Here is a 20,112-nt window from a genome sequence, read left to right as displayed (position 1 = left end):
AGGCCAGAAGGTCCTGAGGCATGCTGGCCAACCCCCTCTGCCCGCTCCTCACTAACAAGGCCAGCCTGATGAACCGGCTGTGTTCACTGGCTGCCGTGTCTGAAAACCGCCGTCTAAGTAGCCGAGGGACCCAGATGCCCCTGAGTGTGATGGGCTGTTGGCAGGAGAAGACAAAATGAGAAGAAGCTGAGAAAAACAGGAAAGCAGAGCTTCTCATCCAGAACAACGGGCTTCATTTGTGCCTTCCTTGGGAGTTGTTCTTTTAACTCCTGCTTAGGCAGGGGGACCGGGCCGTTTAGAGTCAGAAGTCGTTTCTGCCGTGAAGCAGTGGTCTCCACAGTGAGGCGGGCAAGATGGTCCACAGGTGTGCAGGAAGAAAATATGAGAACCGATGTTTATTTTTATCTCCACCTTTTAAATGATATTTCCTGCACATTTTATAATGTACATACCATATAAGTACCGTGTTACGTGACTGTAATTTTAAAATAAACATGTATTTGAAAAGTATGTGCATATGCATAGGGGCATGCATTCTGAACATTTGGAGACCTCTAGTCTAAAGAAATGTTTTTAAACATATAAATGAGTAAGCATTAAAAAAAAACCTCTTGAGCTCTTTACACACCACACGTTTTTCCTGTGATTGCCATGAGAACGATACTCACAAGAGGTTAATTTATCCATTCAAAGCTTGTTTTAGGGGCCAGCCTGGTGGTGCAGTGGTTAAGTTCACACACTCTGCTTCGGCAGCCTGGGGTTTGCAGATTTGGATCCCAGGCACGGACCTACACACTGCTCATCAATCCACGCCGTGGCAGCATCTCACATAAAATAGAGGAAGATTGGCACAGATGTTAGCTCAGGGCCGATCTTACTCACATACACGAAAAAGGTTTTTTTGACCTCGCACCAGGTTCCAGGCATGGCACTGCCACTCTGGGGTTCAGAGACTCAAACCCCGTGCACTTTCTTGGTGGAGTTTAGAAGTGACGTTTGGAAATACCTCCTGGGATTTTCTGTCCTCTCCTCCTTCATGGGAGAAGCACGAGAGATCTGACGTAAAGGGCATCTCCTGTCTGAAAACCACTGGGTTGGCTCTGCCAGTGTTCCCTCCATCTTCTTTGCCAAGTCCTTGGGGGTTATAAACTGACTTCCCGTTCCGAATCCCTCCCGGTCCCTGAGACTCCCACACGTCCTCATTCACCTTCTGCAGGCTCGATGACGGTGGTGACGGTGAAGGCTGTGGCCGGGATGCTCATGTTGTCCATACAGGGGACCCTGCAGCTCCACTACCCCATCTTCTACGTGATGCTCGTGTGCATGGTGGCAACGGCCGTCTATCAAGCCGCGTGAGTCGCAAATTCTTTTCCTGCTGGGCCTCGCCAGGGGCTCTCTTCTGTTTTCTGGGCCCGATTGCATCTGGTTCTGTAGGGAAGGCAGAACATGCAAATGCAGCCTGTCACCAGGGTTTGGCATCCACTGTGGAGAGAGAGGGGTTGCTAATTTGCTGAGTTGTCACGTGGAGGGTTCTGTGCCGCTTGAAAGACGAAGCCTGAAGTGGATGTGTTTTTTCCCTCGGCCTCAAAACGAGAGGCACAAGCAATCAGAGGCAGCCTCGCTTCCCACCTGCTCAAGGCAGGCGTCCGTCTCAGGGACTTCACGCGAAGCTGTGTGTCCCCAGGAGGGATCGACTTGTCTGCTAGATAGAAAACAGAAAGTTATCATTTCTTGTCCTCAGGAAATCTTCCCAAGTGGAAGAGTGAGGTCATTGTTTCTCTCTCGAAAGCAGAAGTACTGAGGGTGGGCCTGGGCCTTGTTCCCATCTGGGACTTGGTGCCCCGCAGAGGGCCTGGGAGGGCGTGTGACAGTCCTGTGTGGGGAGGGGAGGTGAACCACACAGGGTTCAATGTCGTACCCCCTGGGCAGGTCAGGTCCCGGACTCCAGCAGCCTGGGCTCACCGTCCACCAGCAGTGGCCTCGGGGGATCGAAGGAGTGACCACTGCTCACCGAGTGCCCAGTGCAAGCTGGCTCTGCTCTCGCTGCTTTCACAGGAACTGGTGCATTCGTTTCATCCCACAGCAGCCCCTCGAGGCAGATGATGCTGTCCTCATTGTGCATGTGGGGGCCTGCAGCAGAGCGAGGGTCAGGGGCCAGGAAGTGGGTCAACTGAGACTTGAACCCAGGCGTCTGGCCCCCTAGCCCACCACGCCTCCCCCTCAGCTTCTCTAAGATGCGATTCTTGGTCCGCCAATGAGAATAACAGCCCCTGCCTAAGAGAATCACATGAGGCTCTCAGTGCAGTGCCCAGGATAACGTCCAGGAAACAGCAGCTGCCTTTGTGATGATTATTGCCATTACTGTGTCGATTCTCACTATTCTTAGTCCTACTGCAACAAGTCCAGTTGTCGCCACTGAGCATCTGCCGTGTGCAAGGTGCTGTGCCTTCCGGGGGCTGAGAGGACGAATCAGATGGCCAGCCCCCTCCCGGGGAGCTTCTTGCTCACCCACTCAGCACACTCCACTGGGGGCCTACTGCGCACAGAGACATGACAATAGTCACTGTCTTCAGGCGCTCCCAGCCCTGGTTGGGGGACAGCCTGGTAAGCAGACGATTATGACCCAGTGGGCCATACGTTATGGTATAAGCAACTGTGCAGTAACGAAAATACCACGCAGAAGGTGGACAAAGATTATATTCCAGGGGCCAGCCCCATGGCCGAGTGGTTAAAGTTATGCGCGCTCAGCTTCAGCGGCCCGGGTCCGTGGGTTCAGATCCCAGGCACGGCCCTAACTCCCCGCGTCAGTCCTGCTGTAGAGGCATCCCACATGCAAAGTGGAGGAGCCCTGGCACAGACGTTAGCTCAGGGCTGGTCTTCTTCAAGCCAGAAAAAAAAAAGAACGGAGGAGGATTGGCAATGGATGTTAGCTCAGGGCAAATCCTCCTCACCAAAACAAACAAACAAAGAAAAAAAGAATATATTCCAAAATGATGGAGTGTTCATCCTAGATGGAGTGATTAGGAATGACTCTAATTTTCTCTCTTTTTCCTATATTTATTACAGTGAGCAAGTATTTTTGACTTAAGAAGAAAATTTGTTTAAAAAAATAATGGCAGCAATAGGCAGAATGTGATAAGTGCTTTAAGAGTTTCTTGAGTGTCTAAGAGACCAGGAATGGCTCTTTTTAGTGGGCTGGGAGTGCAGGAGACACAGAGGTAAGGAGAAGGGATTTCCGGTGATGACAGTCATGTGGGCAAAGGTGTGAGAGCAAGAAGGCACGGCCCGCTCAGGGAATGGGCGTGGGCCTCAGGCTGTGTGTCTAAGGGAAGAAGGGGAGCAAAGTGTGGACCCCAGACCCAGAGAGACACAAGGATGGCATCTTTATAAACGCGATGAATGTTCCTTTGTGCGTTATCGTCATACTCCAGACCAAGTCTGCTGTCATCAGCTTTCACTCAGCCTTTCCAACGTCCCCACAGCCCCCTGACCAGAGTGCTTTTGTGTTGAAGGTTTTTAAGTCAAGCCTCACAAATGTACGACTCCTCTTTGATTGCCAGCGTGGGCTACATTCTCTCCACAACTGTTGCCATCACAGCAGGTAAGGGTGGCCCATCACCAGATTTCTGTCTTCTACCTTCGCAGCAGGGACGTTACCCCAGCGTGGAGGGAGGAGGCCCTGCGTCTGTCAGAAGGCCAAGTCCGCTGACTTGTTCTGCCCATCAGAGTTGTGTATGGTTTTATGGAGAAAGTACAAGCTTTAGAACCAGAGAGATCTGAGTTTGTATCCCAGCACAGACACAGAGCTGAGTGGCTCTGGGAAAATCTCTTAACCTCTCTGAGCTTCAGTTCCACATTCATAAAATGGGAGTAGTAACGCTTACCTCCTAGAATTGAAATATGTACACTCCAAACGTCCCCTACTTTGTGCTATAAGGGTTCTTCAATGATTTTTGTTCATCATCTGCTAGCTTCACAGCCTCCATTGGCCAAGTGACCACAAATTTCTTCTGTATAAGTTTTAGAGATCACGAGCATATGGAGTGTCTGTGTCATAATATGTGCTCAGTAAGCCACCGTTATTATTATATTTTTCTTTTCTTCTACCCCACCCCTAAATTTTTTTTTTCTTTCCGATGTGGCTTTAAGGGCCACAAGTATATCAGTTTGTTGTTTGTTTTTTGAGTGGCAATGGTGACTAACATCTTCAAAGTAAAAAGGCCGATAGGGACGAATGTGCCTGCCTTTGAAGAAGGTCTGGCCATAAAGCCGTTTGCTTTGTCCTGCCTTTTAAACAAGTGCTGCCCAAATCCTGCTCACAGAGGTGGGAACAAGTAGGGCACACAACCTGCCAGGCCTGTGCTAGGAGCAGTACCAGGAATCGAATGGGGCATTGACCCCAGAGCAGCCAGAAAGCTAACCTAATGCAAAGATTCGAGTGGTGGTCAAGAACTTTGGCCCAGTCAAGGTTGACAGGAATAGCAGACACTAAGGTCACCTCAGAAACAGAAGTTGAGGCAAGGAGTCAGCAGCTCAGAAATACAGCATGAAGCCCAAGGAGGTGAAATGATGGAGACAGAGGCTGGCTGCAGGGTGAGGGGGGCAGGCGCGGGTCACTCCCATGCCATAGGAGTCGGCCTGCAGGCTTGACATCCACTGGCCACGTGAGGTGAGAAAGCTCTGACAGCTTAACATGAAGCCCTGTATATCCATCTTTAAGAAAGATGAGGGGAGGAGCATGTGTAAAAACTGGCGAGTAAGGTCCGTGGTTTAGTTCATAGCGTTGTTTCATTGGGGGAAGCTGGGTGAAGGGTACAGGGGAATTCTCTACTGCATTTCTGGGTCTAATATTATCTCAAAATAAAAAGTTAAGGAAAAAAATGAAGATATGAGGGACCTAGGAGTGGGAGAGAGAAGACAATCTGTTCCCCCAAATGGCTTTCATTCCATTCTTCTCATATTTTGCTAAGCACAGGCATAATAGCACTTTTGGTCACTTTGGTTTCCTGCAGCAAAGAGAGCTTAGGCAGGTCCTAGACAGACTGGCCAGCAGGAGCTGTGACGCCAGCTCACCCTGTTTCCTCTTATCTGCTGCTGCAGGCGCAGTGTTTTACCTGGACTTCCTCGGGGAGGACGCGCTGCACATCTGCATGTTTGCGCTGGGGTGAGTTCCGCCCCGCCCGCTCTCTGGCCCCGGCACTGCGTGGAGAATTCCAGCAGTTGCCACTCTCTCCCCATTATTACTTCAGCCTCCCGGGCAGTCCTTTAGAGCCAGTGGAGCATCTGAGATTTGCAGTTTTGTCCCCAGAGGTGAGCATTTTAGCCTCCAAAGGGCTTCATCTCCTTCCCCTTTCTTTTCTTCTGAGCTTTAATCTCCTTGTCATTTCTAAAATAGCACATTTTGACTCATGAAAAGATTCTCGACCTCACCTCAGATCAAAGAAATGCGTATTGAAGCTACATGAGATGCCATCATTTTGCAAAAACAGGATTAATAATATTGATAATATTCCAAAGTGGCAAGAGGATGAGGAGAGCAGCTCTCTGCCAACCATGAGAAGTTCTTTAATGCAGGGGACAGTTTGGCAATATCGGCAAAAACTTTAAATGAGCCTACTTTTTGATGCAGCATTCCATTTCTAATCATCTATCTTAGAAAACTCATTGAAATGGGACACAGAGACACATGTATGAGATTATTTATTAATTTTATAAGCGAATAATTGGAAGCAACCTAAATGCCCAGCGGTGGAACACAGGTTAAATAAATGATGGTATTTCCATATAATAAAGGACCGTGCTGCCATTTTGAAAAATTGAGGCCAGTCGATAGGTACTGACGTGGAACCAAGTGGAGGATGCGTTGAATGGAAAAAGTGACATTTGTTTTATGTATAGTCTACCCTACGATCCAGGAGTTCCACATCCAGATACACACCCAAAAGAAGTGAGTACATATATTGATAAAATGACTCGTGCATGAATATTTATAGTAGCTTTCATCATAACATGCTCAAGTTGGCTACAACCCAAATATCTTCTCAACAGGAGAGTGAAAAACAAATGGTAGTATATTCAGACAATGGATTCAGCACAACAATTAAAAATAACAAACTACTGATACACACAATAAAGTGGATGAACCTTGAAAACATTTCTCAAGTGGAAGAAACCAGGCATAAAAGAAAAAACATTGTATGACTGAGCTTACAAGTTCAAGAACAGGCAAATCGAACCTGTGGTTTCCTCTGGGGAAGTGCGAGCGTGAATTGGGAAGGGGCACAAGGCAACTTTGTGGGATGAAGAGGATGGAATTGTCTTCTCCGTTGACCTGGGTGGTGGTCACACGGGTGTATACACAGGCAAAATTCATCGAGCTCTGTAGTGAAGGGTTGGGCGTTTTACTGCATGTAAATTATACCTCAGTTTTTAGAAAGTGTGCTTGTTTATCTAAGCTCTGGGGAAAAGAAAACAAAAAACAAAAAAGACTCTGGAAGACTATACTGCTACCTGGGGGAAGTACAGGGACCTTCTCATTGTTACTTTCTCTACTCCTCTATCGATTGCATTTAGGCCATACAGAATTTTTTAACTTAAAAGAATACCTTTTTAAAGGCAGGGTTCTGAGATACGGGCCAAGTGGAAGTAAAGAACCGTGAGAGTTCCGCCCAGGAGAGTCGAATTTACCCTGATTAAGGCTTGTGTGGAGTGTCGGAGGACGCGTGGGCTGCACAGCCTGTTATTGTCCCAAGTCGGCTCCCTGCTGACCCCAGGCCCAGCAGCTTCTCAGGGCCGCTCACCAGCGAGCCCCGCTGCAGCCTGAAACCCTCTTCACCTTTTTCCTGTTGCCTGGCTTTGAAAAATCCCCCTCGCGACCTCACTCTGGCCTTATTTTCTTCCCCCGTTATCTCTGTTCCTCAGGTGCCTCATTGCATTCTTGGGCGTCTTCTTAATTACACGTAACAGGAAGAAGTCGATTCCATTCGAGCCCTATATTTCCATGGATGCCATGCCAGGTAACGTTAAACCCACGTGTCCAGCTGGCCAGCCCATCTGTACAGAATGACTGCTACTTCCTGTCTAAAAAGAGACAGCCACTGGGTTTGGTCCAGGGAACGTGTGCTGTGCCGTTATGGTGTGACTGTCTTTTTTTTTTCTTTTAATCTCGGTGTGCAAAAGAGGAGGCAATGGCTGAAGCGCCTCAGTTGGTTTTGAGCACATCTTGCCTGTTCCCATGTCTGTTGTGGGGCCTCTTAAAGACGACCCTGATTCACGCTGGACGTGATGACGGTCTGCAGCACCAGGCTTCACGCCTGCAAGAGGAATTCATCCAGGTGGAATGGAATGATCAGAGAGGGGAAGGAAAATAGGATGAATGAAATTCAAATACTATAACCTTATTCCCTAGATCCACAAGGGAGTGGAGTGTTCTGGAAAGCATAATTTCCCAGGGAGCTAAGGGTTCACACTGAGAAGCCATGAGCTCAAAGGCCTTTAAGCCGTGAAGTAGCATAAATGTGTGAATCAGCCGAGTGCTACACATTAGGGAATGGTGGGGCCTGTGGAGAACTGGAGAATGCCTGTCCAGCCTAAAGGGATTCAGATTAGAAAGGTTAAGACACAGGACCTGCCTTATCTAGGTTTGCTGACCTAAATGCTATAGATTGCCAGTGACCACTAGCTTTCACTCTTTAACTCAGAGTTAATTTTATTTTATATATGTAAGATAGAAATCCCTTCAAAACATGATCGCCCACCCTTCATTGAGACAGTCTAATGAGCAACATAGAATCCCACTGATGGCGGAGAGTGCTACTCAGTGACTTTGTTAATAGCTCTGTGATGCAGGTGTGTTCTCAGGGCTGACTGAGGTGCCCCTGCTTTAAATGGCCCCAGGGTTTGTGTGTCTACTTTTTATATTATTTCCTCATCTCTTGCTGTTAAGCTATTGTCTGTCATTCTTGTTGTCACCAGCCTGCCTGTGTATAGCAACCCTGTGTCCATCTTCTCATTTGACCCAACTTGTTCGAATGGTATGTAAAAGTAACATAAATAAGCTCTGAGTTGGGGCCTTAAGGTTTCTGCTAGGAGTTAAGTGCATGAGCTTTAGTGCATGGACTTTTTAAACATCTAATCTGGCTGCTCAGATGCCTTTTTTGCTTACTTCCTTGTTTCTCGGCTGTGTTCCGGATAGATGAGGGCGCTGGATAGCTGAATTCCAGATAGGTGAGGTGTCAACTCTTGTGTGTGTGCAAGTATGTGTATGTATATGTGTGTTTGTGTGTTTATGAACTGTGTATGTGTATATATCTATATAAGTATTTTTATATGCGTATATATAGCTGTAATTTCTGGTAGAAAATAGAAGGTAACCCAAGGTAATCTTAGATGTCAACATTCTGTGGTCTGTTTGTGGATGTGGCTCTCGCTTCCTCTTTGTACCTTGTGACCGGTGGGAGGTCAGATAAAGGAGACCCTACCCTGTTGCGGTGGCGTGTCAGGGCTCTTCTGAGTAGACACGCGTCCTATACTGTGAAGAGCACGGGCTTGGAGTTCAGGTGGCCTGGATTCAAATCCCAGCTCTACCACCTGCCTGCTGTGTGACCTTGGGCAGGTGCCTGGCCCTCCCCAGGCCTCTGACCCTCACTTGTAAGTTGGGAATCCTTCTTTCAGGGGAGTGGGCTAGTATGTTCAAGACCCCTTGCACAGTGTCTAGGACATGGTAGATGCCTGCTTACATTTGGTTTCACATCCCTTTTCTTTAAAAACTTTGAAAATTGAAAAAACTCCTTGGCCCTGACGGCAGGTAGACCATGAAGGATAAAACCGCTTGAACAGAGGTCTCTTCCAGTTCCGTGGCCTCCCCGTCAGCGTCGGGACCTTGCTTGTGGTTTACCTGGATTATCTTTACAACAGACCAGTAGCTGCTGTTCAGAGGCATCCAAAATCCAAAACTTCATTACCTGTCACAATTCGAAGAGGCTTTAAATAATTCTGGCACCTGAAAGACTGCCAAAAAATGAGGAAGAGAAAAGCAGGCCCTGATGGTTAGCAGCTGGCTTGGCACTCACAGCCAGGCCTTGGTGTTCCCTGCCGACCATTCACAGTTTCACAGGACCTCAGCCTCAGACAAGGCCACTCTGCGACCATGGTGGATTAAGACAAACAGGTCCACTCCATGATCACGTGTGAACACAGACAAAATGTGAACATTGTCCAAACCACAAAAGGGCCAGCCGTGCCCCTGGCACGAGTGACAGCTGCTCTTTACCAGTCGCAGCCTTGGCCTCCAGTCTCCTCTCTTTCTAGATAAGACGTATCAGGATCCCCAGTCACAGAATGACCCCCACTTCCTGACAGCATATGATTCAAAGCAAAGCCCTGCTTCCGTAAGCCCTCCCCAGAGCCACCTCCCATGAGCCCAGATCCTCTCTAAGGCCTTTCTAACACCCTCTTACTGAGGCCCCCACAGCGCTCCATGGTGCCTGTCTCCCTCGTTGCGTTGAGTCCAGAACCCAGATTTGTTAGACTGTAGCTGCATTCCTGGTGGTCTGTGGCTGGAGAACATTGACAAAATCCGAAAGCTCAGTCCTGCCTGGAAAGCCAGCTCTCTTCCCTGAAGAGCAGGCAGCCCTCATCCTCTTCCAGCCCCCACCCCAAAAGTCCAAACCACAGACTCTTAAACTGTACCCTTCAAAGGACCATCAGCTAAGTCTTGTGCAATGTGGAAGCAAAGGGCCTTCCACGTGCTGGGTCGTTTGCAGAGTAGATAAGAGTATGGGCTTTGGTGTCAAATCCCAGCCCTGTCTCCCGTTAGCTGTGTGACCTTGGACAACTTTACCTCTCTGAATCTGCTTTCTTATCCAGAAAATGAAGATAGTAGCGCATCTCTGCCATAGGATTTTTGGGCATAAATGCAAGTGTATATGGGAGGCCACACAGCATTCGGGTTAAAAGTCTGGGCTTCAGAGTTTAAACCACCTGAGTTTGAACCCTGGCGCTGCCACTTACTAGTTCTGTGACCTGAAGCAAGTTACTTAACCTCCAACTGCCTCATTCTCCTTATCGGCAGTTGTGAGCATCAAATGAGATAAGACTTCATAAGTGTTCAGAACAGTGCCCGCCACCAACGGAACATTCAGTCCACATGAGCTATTATCATTGTTGCTGTTATTGTTACTATTACTATTTAAAGCACTCAGCCCAGGGCCCAGGGCGTATGAAGCAGTCAGACGTCAGCTGCTGTTATCATCATAGTTTCATGGAAGACACTTTGCATTCGATGTCTTATGACTCAACCTGGGGGCAAGAGAATTTGAAGGGTCTTAATTCCCTGCCAGGAAAAGAGCTGGCCTCCGAGAAGGCCAGGTCCCACCTGATGAGGAGAATTGTAGCATCACGTTGAAGGAATTAATGATGAAATTCTTTGCCCTCAAATGTAGATAGAAATCCAGCATTAATGTGCCCAGAAGTAATAAGCAAAATCACACTTTACCCTTTACGTGGCTCAGGGATGTTAATGTTAAGGGTCAAGACTCTCCCTCTGAGCATCATGGTGCATCTGTCACCATCACGTGTCTGTGACACAAAGTCACCCTCATCTCTCAACAGTATAATGAAGTTTTCTGGATCCTGATTTCATTCATGAGAAAAACGTTGGCATCTACCACGTTCAAAGCACAGTGCTGGTTCCCCTCCGCCTGTGGCCCAAACAGACGTCCTCACCTCCTCCTAGGCCAGCCGATGGTTCTCTTGACAGTGGCTGGTCTGTTTGCATATTTCCTGAAGATTCATCCCTTGTTGCTTAGCAACTGTAATAGTTCCAGTGTATATTTATGGGTGTGCTTTTTTCAATCTAAAGCATTCAGGAAATTGACAATGCACATGATTAGCTCCCAAGCACTATAATTAGTGTGTGGTGGGATAGAGGAAGATGCGGGCTCCTTTGGCCCCCTTACCACAGAATGATTTGGGAAAAATGATTTCATTTCAGGTATGCAAAACATGCATGACAAGGGGATGACAGTCCAGCCTGACCTCAAAGCTTCTTTTTCCTATGGGGCCCTGGAAAACAACGACAACATTTCTGAGATCTACGCTCCTGCCACACTGCCCATCATGCAAGAAGAACATGGCTCCAGAAGTGCCTCTGGGGTTCCCTACCGAGTCCTGGAACACACCAAGAAGGAGTGAGCCGCGTGAAGGAGACTCACCTTCCTCCATTTGTAACTGCTCAAGCCGTGCTGACCGTGGTTCAACCCCTAATTCTAAAACTCACCTTTTAAGTCTTATTTTTTTTAAACCAAGAACTCCATGGACGGGGATCTTGAAAAGCCTTTGTCTCTGGCGAAGGGTGTGTTATCTTGGTCTTGGAAATTTCAAATGTTAAGGCTGCGGGGTGGGGGATGAAAGCAGTATTCCAGTTGGGTGGTACGAATGCAGCCTCTGCCTGGTTTAGCCCAGCGGGATTTGGAAAGCCTTTATCATTCTTGAGGATGTAACTGAGCTTTGTCAGTCAATGACCCAAGGGTACCACATTCTTCAGAGCTAAAGCAAGGCAGAGATTCTGCTCTTCCTTTCCAAATCCAGTGAAAGACTGGAGACTGCTAACTCTAGTCTTCCCCCACCTCACGTGCAGGCCTGATGTCTACCCATCTTACTCCTGATTCTGTGTTCGCGATAACCTTTGTGTCACCCTCTCATGGCAGAGTGGGCTGGCCCTGGTGGAACATTCTGTCACTGGCCTGTAGGGAAATACACTCCTGTCTTCCAATTGTCTGTGCCCTCCCAGTGAAAATGTGCTTGATGTGTTTATATTGGATCTATTCTGAAAACTAACTTGTTTTTGGTTCTCTGAGCTGCTTGATTGCTTTTTTTCCCCCTAAAGGAACTGGGAGGTTAAGAGAAGGGGAGAATAAAAAGGACAGAAGCAGGGGAGATGATACTTCAGCCTATAAAGGAAAAAAACTCCCTATTCATCTTCCAAAAGGTGATTACATCACTTGTAAGAGGAGAGACAGAAGACCTGCCTGTTTTCTGTGTATTTTCCTGCACCCCAGTGCCCTCTGGGGAGACTGGGTGTGCTCATTTCAGAGACAGTCTCGCTCATCTCTCCATCCTCTCCCGTACAGAGCAACAAACAAAGCCTGAGTGATTGCTTAATGTCCTTGGAGTCGATGGAGAGTCTGGGTCCACATCCCCGTGCACGTGTGTCTGGGAGAAGCAAGCATTCTCAGAAAGGGGGCTGCTGCTTTCTTTTCAGCTGCGTCCGTGATTGTCTTCCCCTAGACTGACTGTATACTCTTGAGAATGGCAGGTAAAGGTTTGCAGACATTAATGAGCATAAGGCTCCCCTAGGGGGTTTATGTGACATGCAAATGCCTACACCCCAACCACAGATACTCTGATTAAGGGGGACTGGGGCGGGGCCCAAGGGTCTGCATGCTTAACTGGCAGCACAGGTGATTCTGAGTCAGATAATCTAAGGATCTCACACCTTGAACACCTAATAATGGAAAGAGATGGGCTGCTAAACCCCCGGGGGCCCACACACCCCTGCTGGAAAGTTGGAATTCCTATTTCTTGTTTCCTCTTTGCGGTTCTTTGGGCGCGTTGAATAATCCCCATAGGATCTGAGGCATTTCTCATCCAACGACTACTACTTAAACCACACTAACTGCTTCCCTAGGCAGCCTTTGATAGGCGGGATAACAGTGTTAATAGGCCAGTGTTGATAGATCATTAACTTTTGTGGATTGTGCTTAGGACTGATTTAGTCCTTGACTTCAAAAACTGACGTCTGTCGCCTGTGATAACTACTTCCTTACTGTGTCTTGACCACTTCTGTATTGTGTCTTACATGCCTGAGAAGGCAACAGACAGTGAGCTTTTTTTCCTTTAGGACAGGTATCAACTCAGTTCAACCATATTTATGAGGCATTTGTTAAGCATTTGGATGGTGAGGGCTACAAAAATAAGACATGGTTCCTGCCCTCCAGCGGCGACGTGAATAGCCAGGAAACTATGGCAGGGCAGGCTGAGTGCATTAGCCAACCACAGAAAGTGACAGTTATGAGGCCCTGCTAAGGTCAGGCCCTGAGCCCAGAATGGGGTGTTCGGAATTGAAGATGATTTTGGCCCCACTCATTGACAGGTGGCAAACCTAGCTAAGATTTGAGCAAAGCATAGAAAGTAGAGTGATCACCGCCAGGTAGAAGGGCCAGCATTTGCAAAGGCACAGAGATAGGGAGGGGGAGATGGCAAAGAAAGGAGAGCCAGGGAGGGTGGTGGGACAGGAGGCTGGAAAGATAAGCAGTGGAGGCGGAATCCTGGAGGGCCCTGCATGCCTGGCCCAGGAGTTTAAAGTGTATTCTAGAGGGCACGGGAGCCATCGATGGTTCACGAGGAAGAGAATGACAGGATCAGCCCTGATCTGAAAGGAGGCCTTATGCAGCGTGGAGGAAGAATCTGAGGGATAAGTCACTTTTCAAGGTCAAGCTGCAAGTCTGCAAGAACAAAACGCAAAGGGGGAATTAAAATCCAGTTGCACTGCTATTCAGATTTGCGAAGTGATTTTTCTAAGGTGGGCGGGGTGGGGGTGTCAGGGCAGAGTGGACAAAGGGTAGGTGAGCAGGGAGGCCATTTAAATGTTCAAACCGGGTGATCATTTGGCATGTTACGTGCCCCAACCTTACTCTGCCCTCTTCCCCTGTTTTTGGGATGGGCCTTTCAGCCTCGAGCCAGTGGAGGAGGATAGGAGGGGATAAGAGTGCAGGTCTGCTGACCATCAGGGGTCAATGCCACCAGGAACTGCGGCTGGGCCTGGGCAGCCCCCTGCTTCAGGTTTGGGGCGGTGGCGTCGTCCTAGGAACCTAAACTTAGGAAGGATGATCAGAGAGCTGCGTGGTGGTTTCCCGAGTGGAAGGCAGGGGCAGGTCACCTGGGTACTCGGAGGACTGCTGCGGTCTCCGGAATTCTGACTCTGTCTTGGACTGGCTTCTCAGTCTTTGCCGCCAGGTGTAGATGGACTGTCTGCTGGTGGCGGGTGAGCAGCACTTGCTGTTAGGCCGGGGGGGAGGGCATCAGCTTTCCACTCACAGCCCTGAGTCTATTTTTCCTCGTGGCTCTCACTGCCCCCCACAAGCCCTCACGAATGCTCTGGGCAACATTAATAACCCGCCTCTCTCTCCTTCCCAGCAGCAGCACCTAAAGCAGCGTCACCAAACTTGCGTTTAAACTTTCCAGTTGTTCCCTGGTCTCCCTCTCCGCACCCCACTCTGTCCCCCTCTTGGGAGGCTGGGACTTGGGGTTCCCTAATCGGACATCAGCACCAGTTCTTCGCAGACTGGTGCCTGCGGGCTTTGTTGAAAGTTCGGCGCCCCCTTGCCCTCCCGGGAAGCTGCAGGTCTGATGATGCGTCGGGTGCATTCGGCTTCGGGTCATGGGAGGGTTTGCAGCGTGGAATGAATGCTGGGCGGGAAGGCAGGACTGACGCCTCCATTGCTCTTCCGGGGGAACCAGCCGGCTTGGCGGTGCGGTGTAGATGCAAGACGTCCGTCCGCGTAGTGTTGGGGACCCTCCACTCCTCGGCCTTGTGAGTTCCAAATCTCGTCCTGTCCTGGCTGAGAGGCAGAGCAATTCACTGTTTTTGTGAGAAGCTATGTAAATGAAGTCACCTTAGAATATGTATTCTGTGTGGATGCTTATATTTCATTAACCCCATGACTGATACGGCATGTCTTATTTTTCCAAAAATGTGTGTGCTAGTTGTAAATAACATTATGAAGTGGTATTTAATTAAAGAAAATCCATGTGACCCCTACTGAGTTTGAGTCTTTGTTTGGCTGATATTTTTTAGAGTTATCTAGAACAGGGCTGTCCAATGGAACTTTCTGCGATGATGGAAATGTCGTATGTCTGTGCTGCCCAACAAGGCAGCCGCTATCCACTTGCGGCTGTTGAGCACTTTCACTGTGGTGAATGCAACCTAGGAACTGGATTTTTAGTTTTATTTAAGTTTAATTAACTTAAATCTAAATATCCACACATAGCTTGTGGGTGCTGTAGTGACGATACAGATCTAGAGATGCCCATAATTGCAGTGGAGACTGAATTAAGGTTTTTTTTTTTTTCCTACAGTGGTTAAAAACATAAACTCTAACCATACTGCTTAGGTTTGATTCCTGGCTCCACCACTTATTAGCTGTGTGGCCTTAGGCAAGTCACTTAAACTCTCTGTGCCTCATCTGGGAAATAGGAATAATAACAGTATCTACCTAAGGGTTATTATATGAGGCTCAGATGAGTTAATAGATATAAAGTCTTGGAAGTCCAGCATCCCATCAGGACATTATATCAAAGGAGTGGTTTCCCTCTTTATTTATTTTCAAAATACTTTTTAAAATTATATAATGAACACTTGTGATTTTCCTTAATTAAGCACTCATTCTAGGTTTCCAGTCTACAAAGGCAGGTGTGATATAGTGCCTAAATATTTATTTATACACACATGCACAGAGAGAGTCATACAGATATACTCATACATTTAATAACGCACTTATATGCCACACACTATATTTAGACCCATGTACATCTCAATTCTTTATAACGACTCCATGAGGTGAGTTTTAATATTATCCCAATTTTGCAGATGAAGACACTGAGACTCGGGTCACATAGCTGGTAAACAGCAGACCCAGGATGTGAGCCCAGATCTGCCTGACTCCCAGACCTGAGCTCGTCACCCCTCTGCTGTGCGGCCTTTCCTGGTGTGGTCGGATTTCAGTGGGGTAGGGTCCACCACACGTTAGGGCGTGACCTTTGTCTGAAAAGGAGAGGGAAGCACCGTGTCGAGGTAGAAGGCAGACTCGGAAAAACAGAAGCTCATCAACCGAGACTATAAGGGCCCCATTTGCAATGGCACCACCATCTAACTCTTAACCAGACAAGGAAATAAAATTCCAGCTATCATAGAGTTGGAGGGGGTTTTAGAATCATCCACGAGTCTCAGCCTTTTTGATTTCATGAAACAGTTCAATTTAAAAATAGAGATTGACAAAGGGTTACCAACCCTTTGTAGTTAATCTACAAAAATGGTTCTCAATTTTTTTTGTTATTTAATGGTTTTTACTGTTTACTTGTTTTTACTTTTTGATTTCATGGAATTGTAAAATTTCTAAATAGAGATTGACAAAGGGTTACTAACTTTTTTTGTAGTTAATTTTGTTCTTTTTAATATTTTTCATTTTTTATTAGCTTTACCAAAAAATAAATTCAGCTTTCTTTGTCTAAACAAACAAAAGACAAGAGGAAAACAAAGTCCAAGTCCAGTTTAAGAGAAAGATTGTCTTGGGAACAGCAGCACTAGTGTTTTTTTATAGCCTTATTAAATATAACAATGGACCAAGCATTAAAGTTATAAACAAATGCAAGTCACAAAACAAACATTTTCTCCTTGTGATGCTGTAAAATATTCACGTGAGAACACAGTTAGTTCTGTGAAGACTGTCCAGTTGCTACAGACTGAATGTTTGTGTCTCCCACACGCATACGCTGAAACAGAATCCCCAGTGTGATGGTACTTGGAGGTGGGCCTTCGGGAGGTGATTGGGTCTTGAGGACGGAGCCCCATGAATGGGATTAGTGCCCTGATCACAGACACCCCAGAGGGCCCCCTCACCCTTTCCATCAGCTGAGGACACAGTGAAAAGTCTAGGAACCAGGGAGCAGGTTTTCACCAGACACCGAATCAGCTGGCACCTTGATCTTGGACTTCCCAGCCTCCAGAACTGTGAGAAACAAACGCATGTTGTTTAAGCCCCCAGTCTACCGTATTTTTGTTCTAGCAGCCTAAATGGACCAAGACACCAGGTATAAAGGGAGAAGGTTCATGTGGCAGAAAGAACGTTATCTTCTGCCTTCTCCTGTTTACCCTGAATTGTGAATCTTCAACATTGCACCCTAGAAACTTTTATGCACTTAATTCTCAGGATTCCTTCATAAGTTAAAAAAAGAAAAACCCACAAAGTCTGTCTTTAACTCTCCAAAAGCCTGTTTGTCCTTAAAGAAACAGCACCAGAAATACAGCTATGCAGCTGTCCGTCACCCTGATCTCATAAAGCCCGGCTGTGTAAGCATCCCAGGATGATTCAGGAAACTGGTCTTGTATTGTTTTCTACTTATTGAAATAACCGTCTATCAGAATTTTCAAGTCACAGATGTTTCTCTCCATATGGATGATGCTAAGCATCTTTGCATGTATTTGCGTACCATTTGTGTTTCCTTTTCTGTGAACTGTCCACATTCTTTTCCCATTATTCTATGGCTCTGTTGGTGTCTCATTGATTTGAAGGTGCTATTTGTATTTTGCATTGACTGACCCTTTGTGATATGAACTGCAAATATTTCCCCGAAGTTTGTTGTTTGCTTTTTTATTTGCTTACGGTATTTTTTTTTTGCTCTGAGAAAATCTGTTTGTTTTGTTTTACATATAATTCAATTATTTCTGTATAACTATGTTCTTTATATATGCAAACATTTTTATATACATAGTTGAATGTATCAATCTTTTCTTTTATGGCTTCTGGATTTTGAATCATAGTTCTAAAGGTCTTCTTTACGCCAAGGTTACAAAGGAATTCTCCTGTGTCTTCTAGTCTTTTTATGGTTTTGTTTTACATTTATATTGAGAGCCTCTTGGACTTTGTCCTGGTGTACAAGGCAAAGGATGGAGCCAACTTAATTTTGTCCAGATAGTTACCACATTATCCCAGTTCCATCTGTGGAATAGTCCAGCTTGGCCTGAATGAACTGAGATGTCACTTGTATAATATGCTAAATTTCTGTATTTTCTGGACTTTCCACTCCGTTCCATAGGACTGTGTGCCTATTCATTCACCAGTAGCACACTGTTTAAATTATTGAGGCTTTTAACTGAGGCTATGCTTTAATATGTGGTCGGGCAAGTCTCCACCCATTGCTCTTGCTCAAACTTCTTATTTTGTCAAATAAGGGCATTGAAAGAAAACAATACCCTACTATACCATCATTTCATTAAAACAGGACATTAACACCAAAATAGAGAGAAGGGCAAAATCTCACAATAAAGGATAATTCTTTAAACTGATAATTTAGCTTTATGAAAAATTTAGGACAATGTCATTATTTGCCTCATTTTGCTGCAGGCCCATAAGATGAGACGAGTGTTAGGGAACCAAACTTGTTTTGATTTAACTCAAACTTGGTGTTACGCATGTGACGGAAGGGGAGGCCACTGGCCAGTTGCAGACACAGGACTAGAACTCGGGTCTTATGATCTCTAGTCTCATCCTCTTTCCACCGCGTCGTGAAGTGCTCCTACATCCTGCATTCGACATCCTCTGAGCTCTTCCTCCGTGCCAGGTGCTATCTAAGCACTTTACACACATTATCTCATTTCATTCTCACAACAGCCCTGCAAGGAAGCTGTTCAATCCTTGTTTTACAAATACAGACACTGAGACTCAAATTTCAGTCATTTGCCCAAAGCCATTTGGTCTGTAAGCAGCAGAGCCTGGATTCAAACTCAGATAAAACTGACTCCAAAGTCTGTATGTTTTTTAAATCTAGACCTTTGTTATATCAGCAGACAATAATTCTTTTCCCTCTAAATTTTTAATGCATTTTTTAGCATGGAATGCAAGTTTCTCTGAGTCTGGGGTAGCCTAGGAGCATTAGCTTGTCAGTCTTCGCAGTCGCCCTGAGACAAGCCATCTTTCTTTCCCTCAGTACACTTAGTATATAATTTCTCAGGCAGCTATTTATCACTCAGGATCCAGTCTGGAGACAGAAACCGCACCGGTTATTGGAACAGAAAACTGAATAGAAAGCATTGGTAACCAGGTATAAAGTGGTTTGCTAGGCAACTTAAAGGGTCAAAAGAGAACGCTCAGGTCGCAATTGTAAGAAGTAGCTACCACCTGCGGGCTGGAGGAAGCCAGAGAAGAGGCTGGAGTTACTGGGTGGAGGAGCACCCTGCAGAGCTGAAGCTCAGGCTCTGAAACAGGCTGATGCTGTGTCTCTGAGTTTGGAGGCAAGGCCGTATAAAACGGACTCAGATCCATGAGGCTCTGCGTAAGTCCGAAGACCAGAGATGAAGAAGACACACTCCCTGAACTTAAGTGGGAGAGAAAAAAAAAAAATTAGTCATGCCAAAAATATCTGTTAGAGCTTCGTGTTCAACATGGAGCCTCAGCACCCACGTTCATCCCAGAGCAGCTTTGGGCTCAGAGTCGCTGGGTACCGAGAATAAGTGTGCTCTGGGCAGCCGCCGAGGGGTGAACTGGAAGACTATTTATACACCCCACAGACTCAGAGCAGCATTTGCCCCACGTGGAGCCCTAAGGATTACTCTGAACAGTGGGAGAGATTTGGCTGTGAAGGGCCCATGGGAAGGACACTGGGGCAGAGAGGGAGGCAAGACAGAGCTGAAGCAGCTAATGGACCTCCATAATGACCAGGAGGAAAAATAAGGAAAGACAGCTCTGCGGGGGTGATAAACATTCACACACTCTGTCGCTAGAGTCAAGTCCTGCTCACTTTTGCCCATGTCCCTAGCACGCCTTAAGGGGAAGCTGATGGATGATGGATAGACCCTCCTCAGAGACAAAAAGCACCCCTCTTGTTCGGGGGATGGTAAGCTTTTGGGTAAACAAACCCAGGCAATTGCAAAGGAAATCCAACCAGCCAGCCACAGTAAGCAACACAGCTCTTCATTCATTAATGGGAGTTGTCTGCCAAGAACCACAAGGCATTTGAGGAAACGCAAAAGCATAAAAGAGAAAGACTAAAATTAATGAGATGAAACAAGAATGGCAGGATAATGTAGACAAAGAAGGCAGTGGTCCACAGGGTTCATTAAATTATCATCGTTATTTTTATGTATGCTTGAAATTTTCATAATAAAAAGCGAAAAAAAAGCTGGTTTTGAGCACTTATTATATATACAGCAATGAACAAAAGAGAGACCCCATACAAAGGAGTCAGAAAATGAAGCAAACAATACAAAGTGTGATGAATGTTATAAGTGAGGCAGTGATGGTGAAATTTCAGTGTCAGGACTAAGTAGGAAGTAAG

At 46.6% G+C, this 20,112-nt stretch overlaps 1 protein-coding gene across 4 annotated transcripts in view; it reads left to right on the top strand.

The window, feature by feature from the left end:
* The window catches only part of NIPAL3 (NIPA like domain containing 3), a 48,036-nt gene extending 33,221 nt beyond the window's left edge, over nt 1-14,815 (top strand). The window contains exons 8-13 of one of the 4 annotated variants that reach the window (XM_070597728.1): nt 1,217-1,352; nt 3,513-3,601; nt 5,101-5,164; nt 6,922-7,016; nt 8,195-8,226; nt 10,994-14,815. In XM_070597728.1, the coding sequence (XP_070453829.1) occupies nt 1,217-1,352; nt 3,513-3,601; nt 5,101-5,164; nt 6,922-7,016; nt 8,195-8,211 (401 nt within the window). In that variant the 3' untranslated portion in view covers nt 8,212-8,226; nt 10,994-14,815. Of the gene's footprint in view, nt 1-1,216; nt 1,353-3,512; nt 3,602-5,100; nt 5,311-6,921; nt 7,017-7,974; nt 8,034-8,194; nt 8,227-10,993 lie in introns of all 4 variants that reach the window. The other 3 variants (XM_070597717.1, XR_011533974.1, XM_070597713.1) reach the window with 3 other exon arrangements.
* Nucleotides 14,816-20,112: the final 5,297 nt, after the last annotated feature.

This window comes from Equus przewalskii, chromosome 2 (genome assembly GCF_037783145.1).
Source record: "Equus przewalskii isolate Varuska chromosome 2, EquPr2, whole genome shotgun sequence".
NCBI classification, from domain to species: Eukaryota; Metazoa; Chordata; class Mammalia; order Perissodactyla; family Equidae; genus Equus; species Equus przewalskii.
Note: the sequence above shows the minus strand (reverse complement) of the source record. Positions and strands in the feature narration are given on the sequence as shown.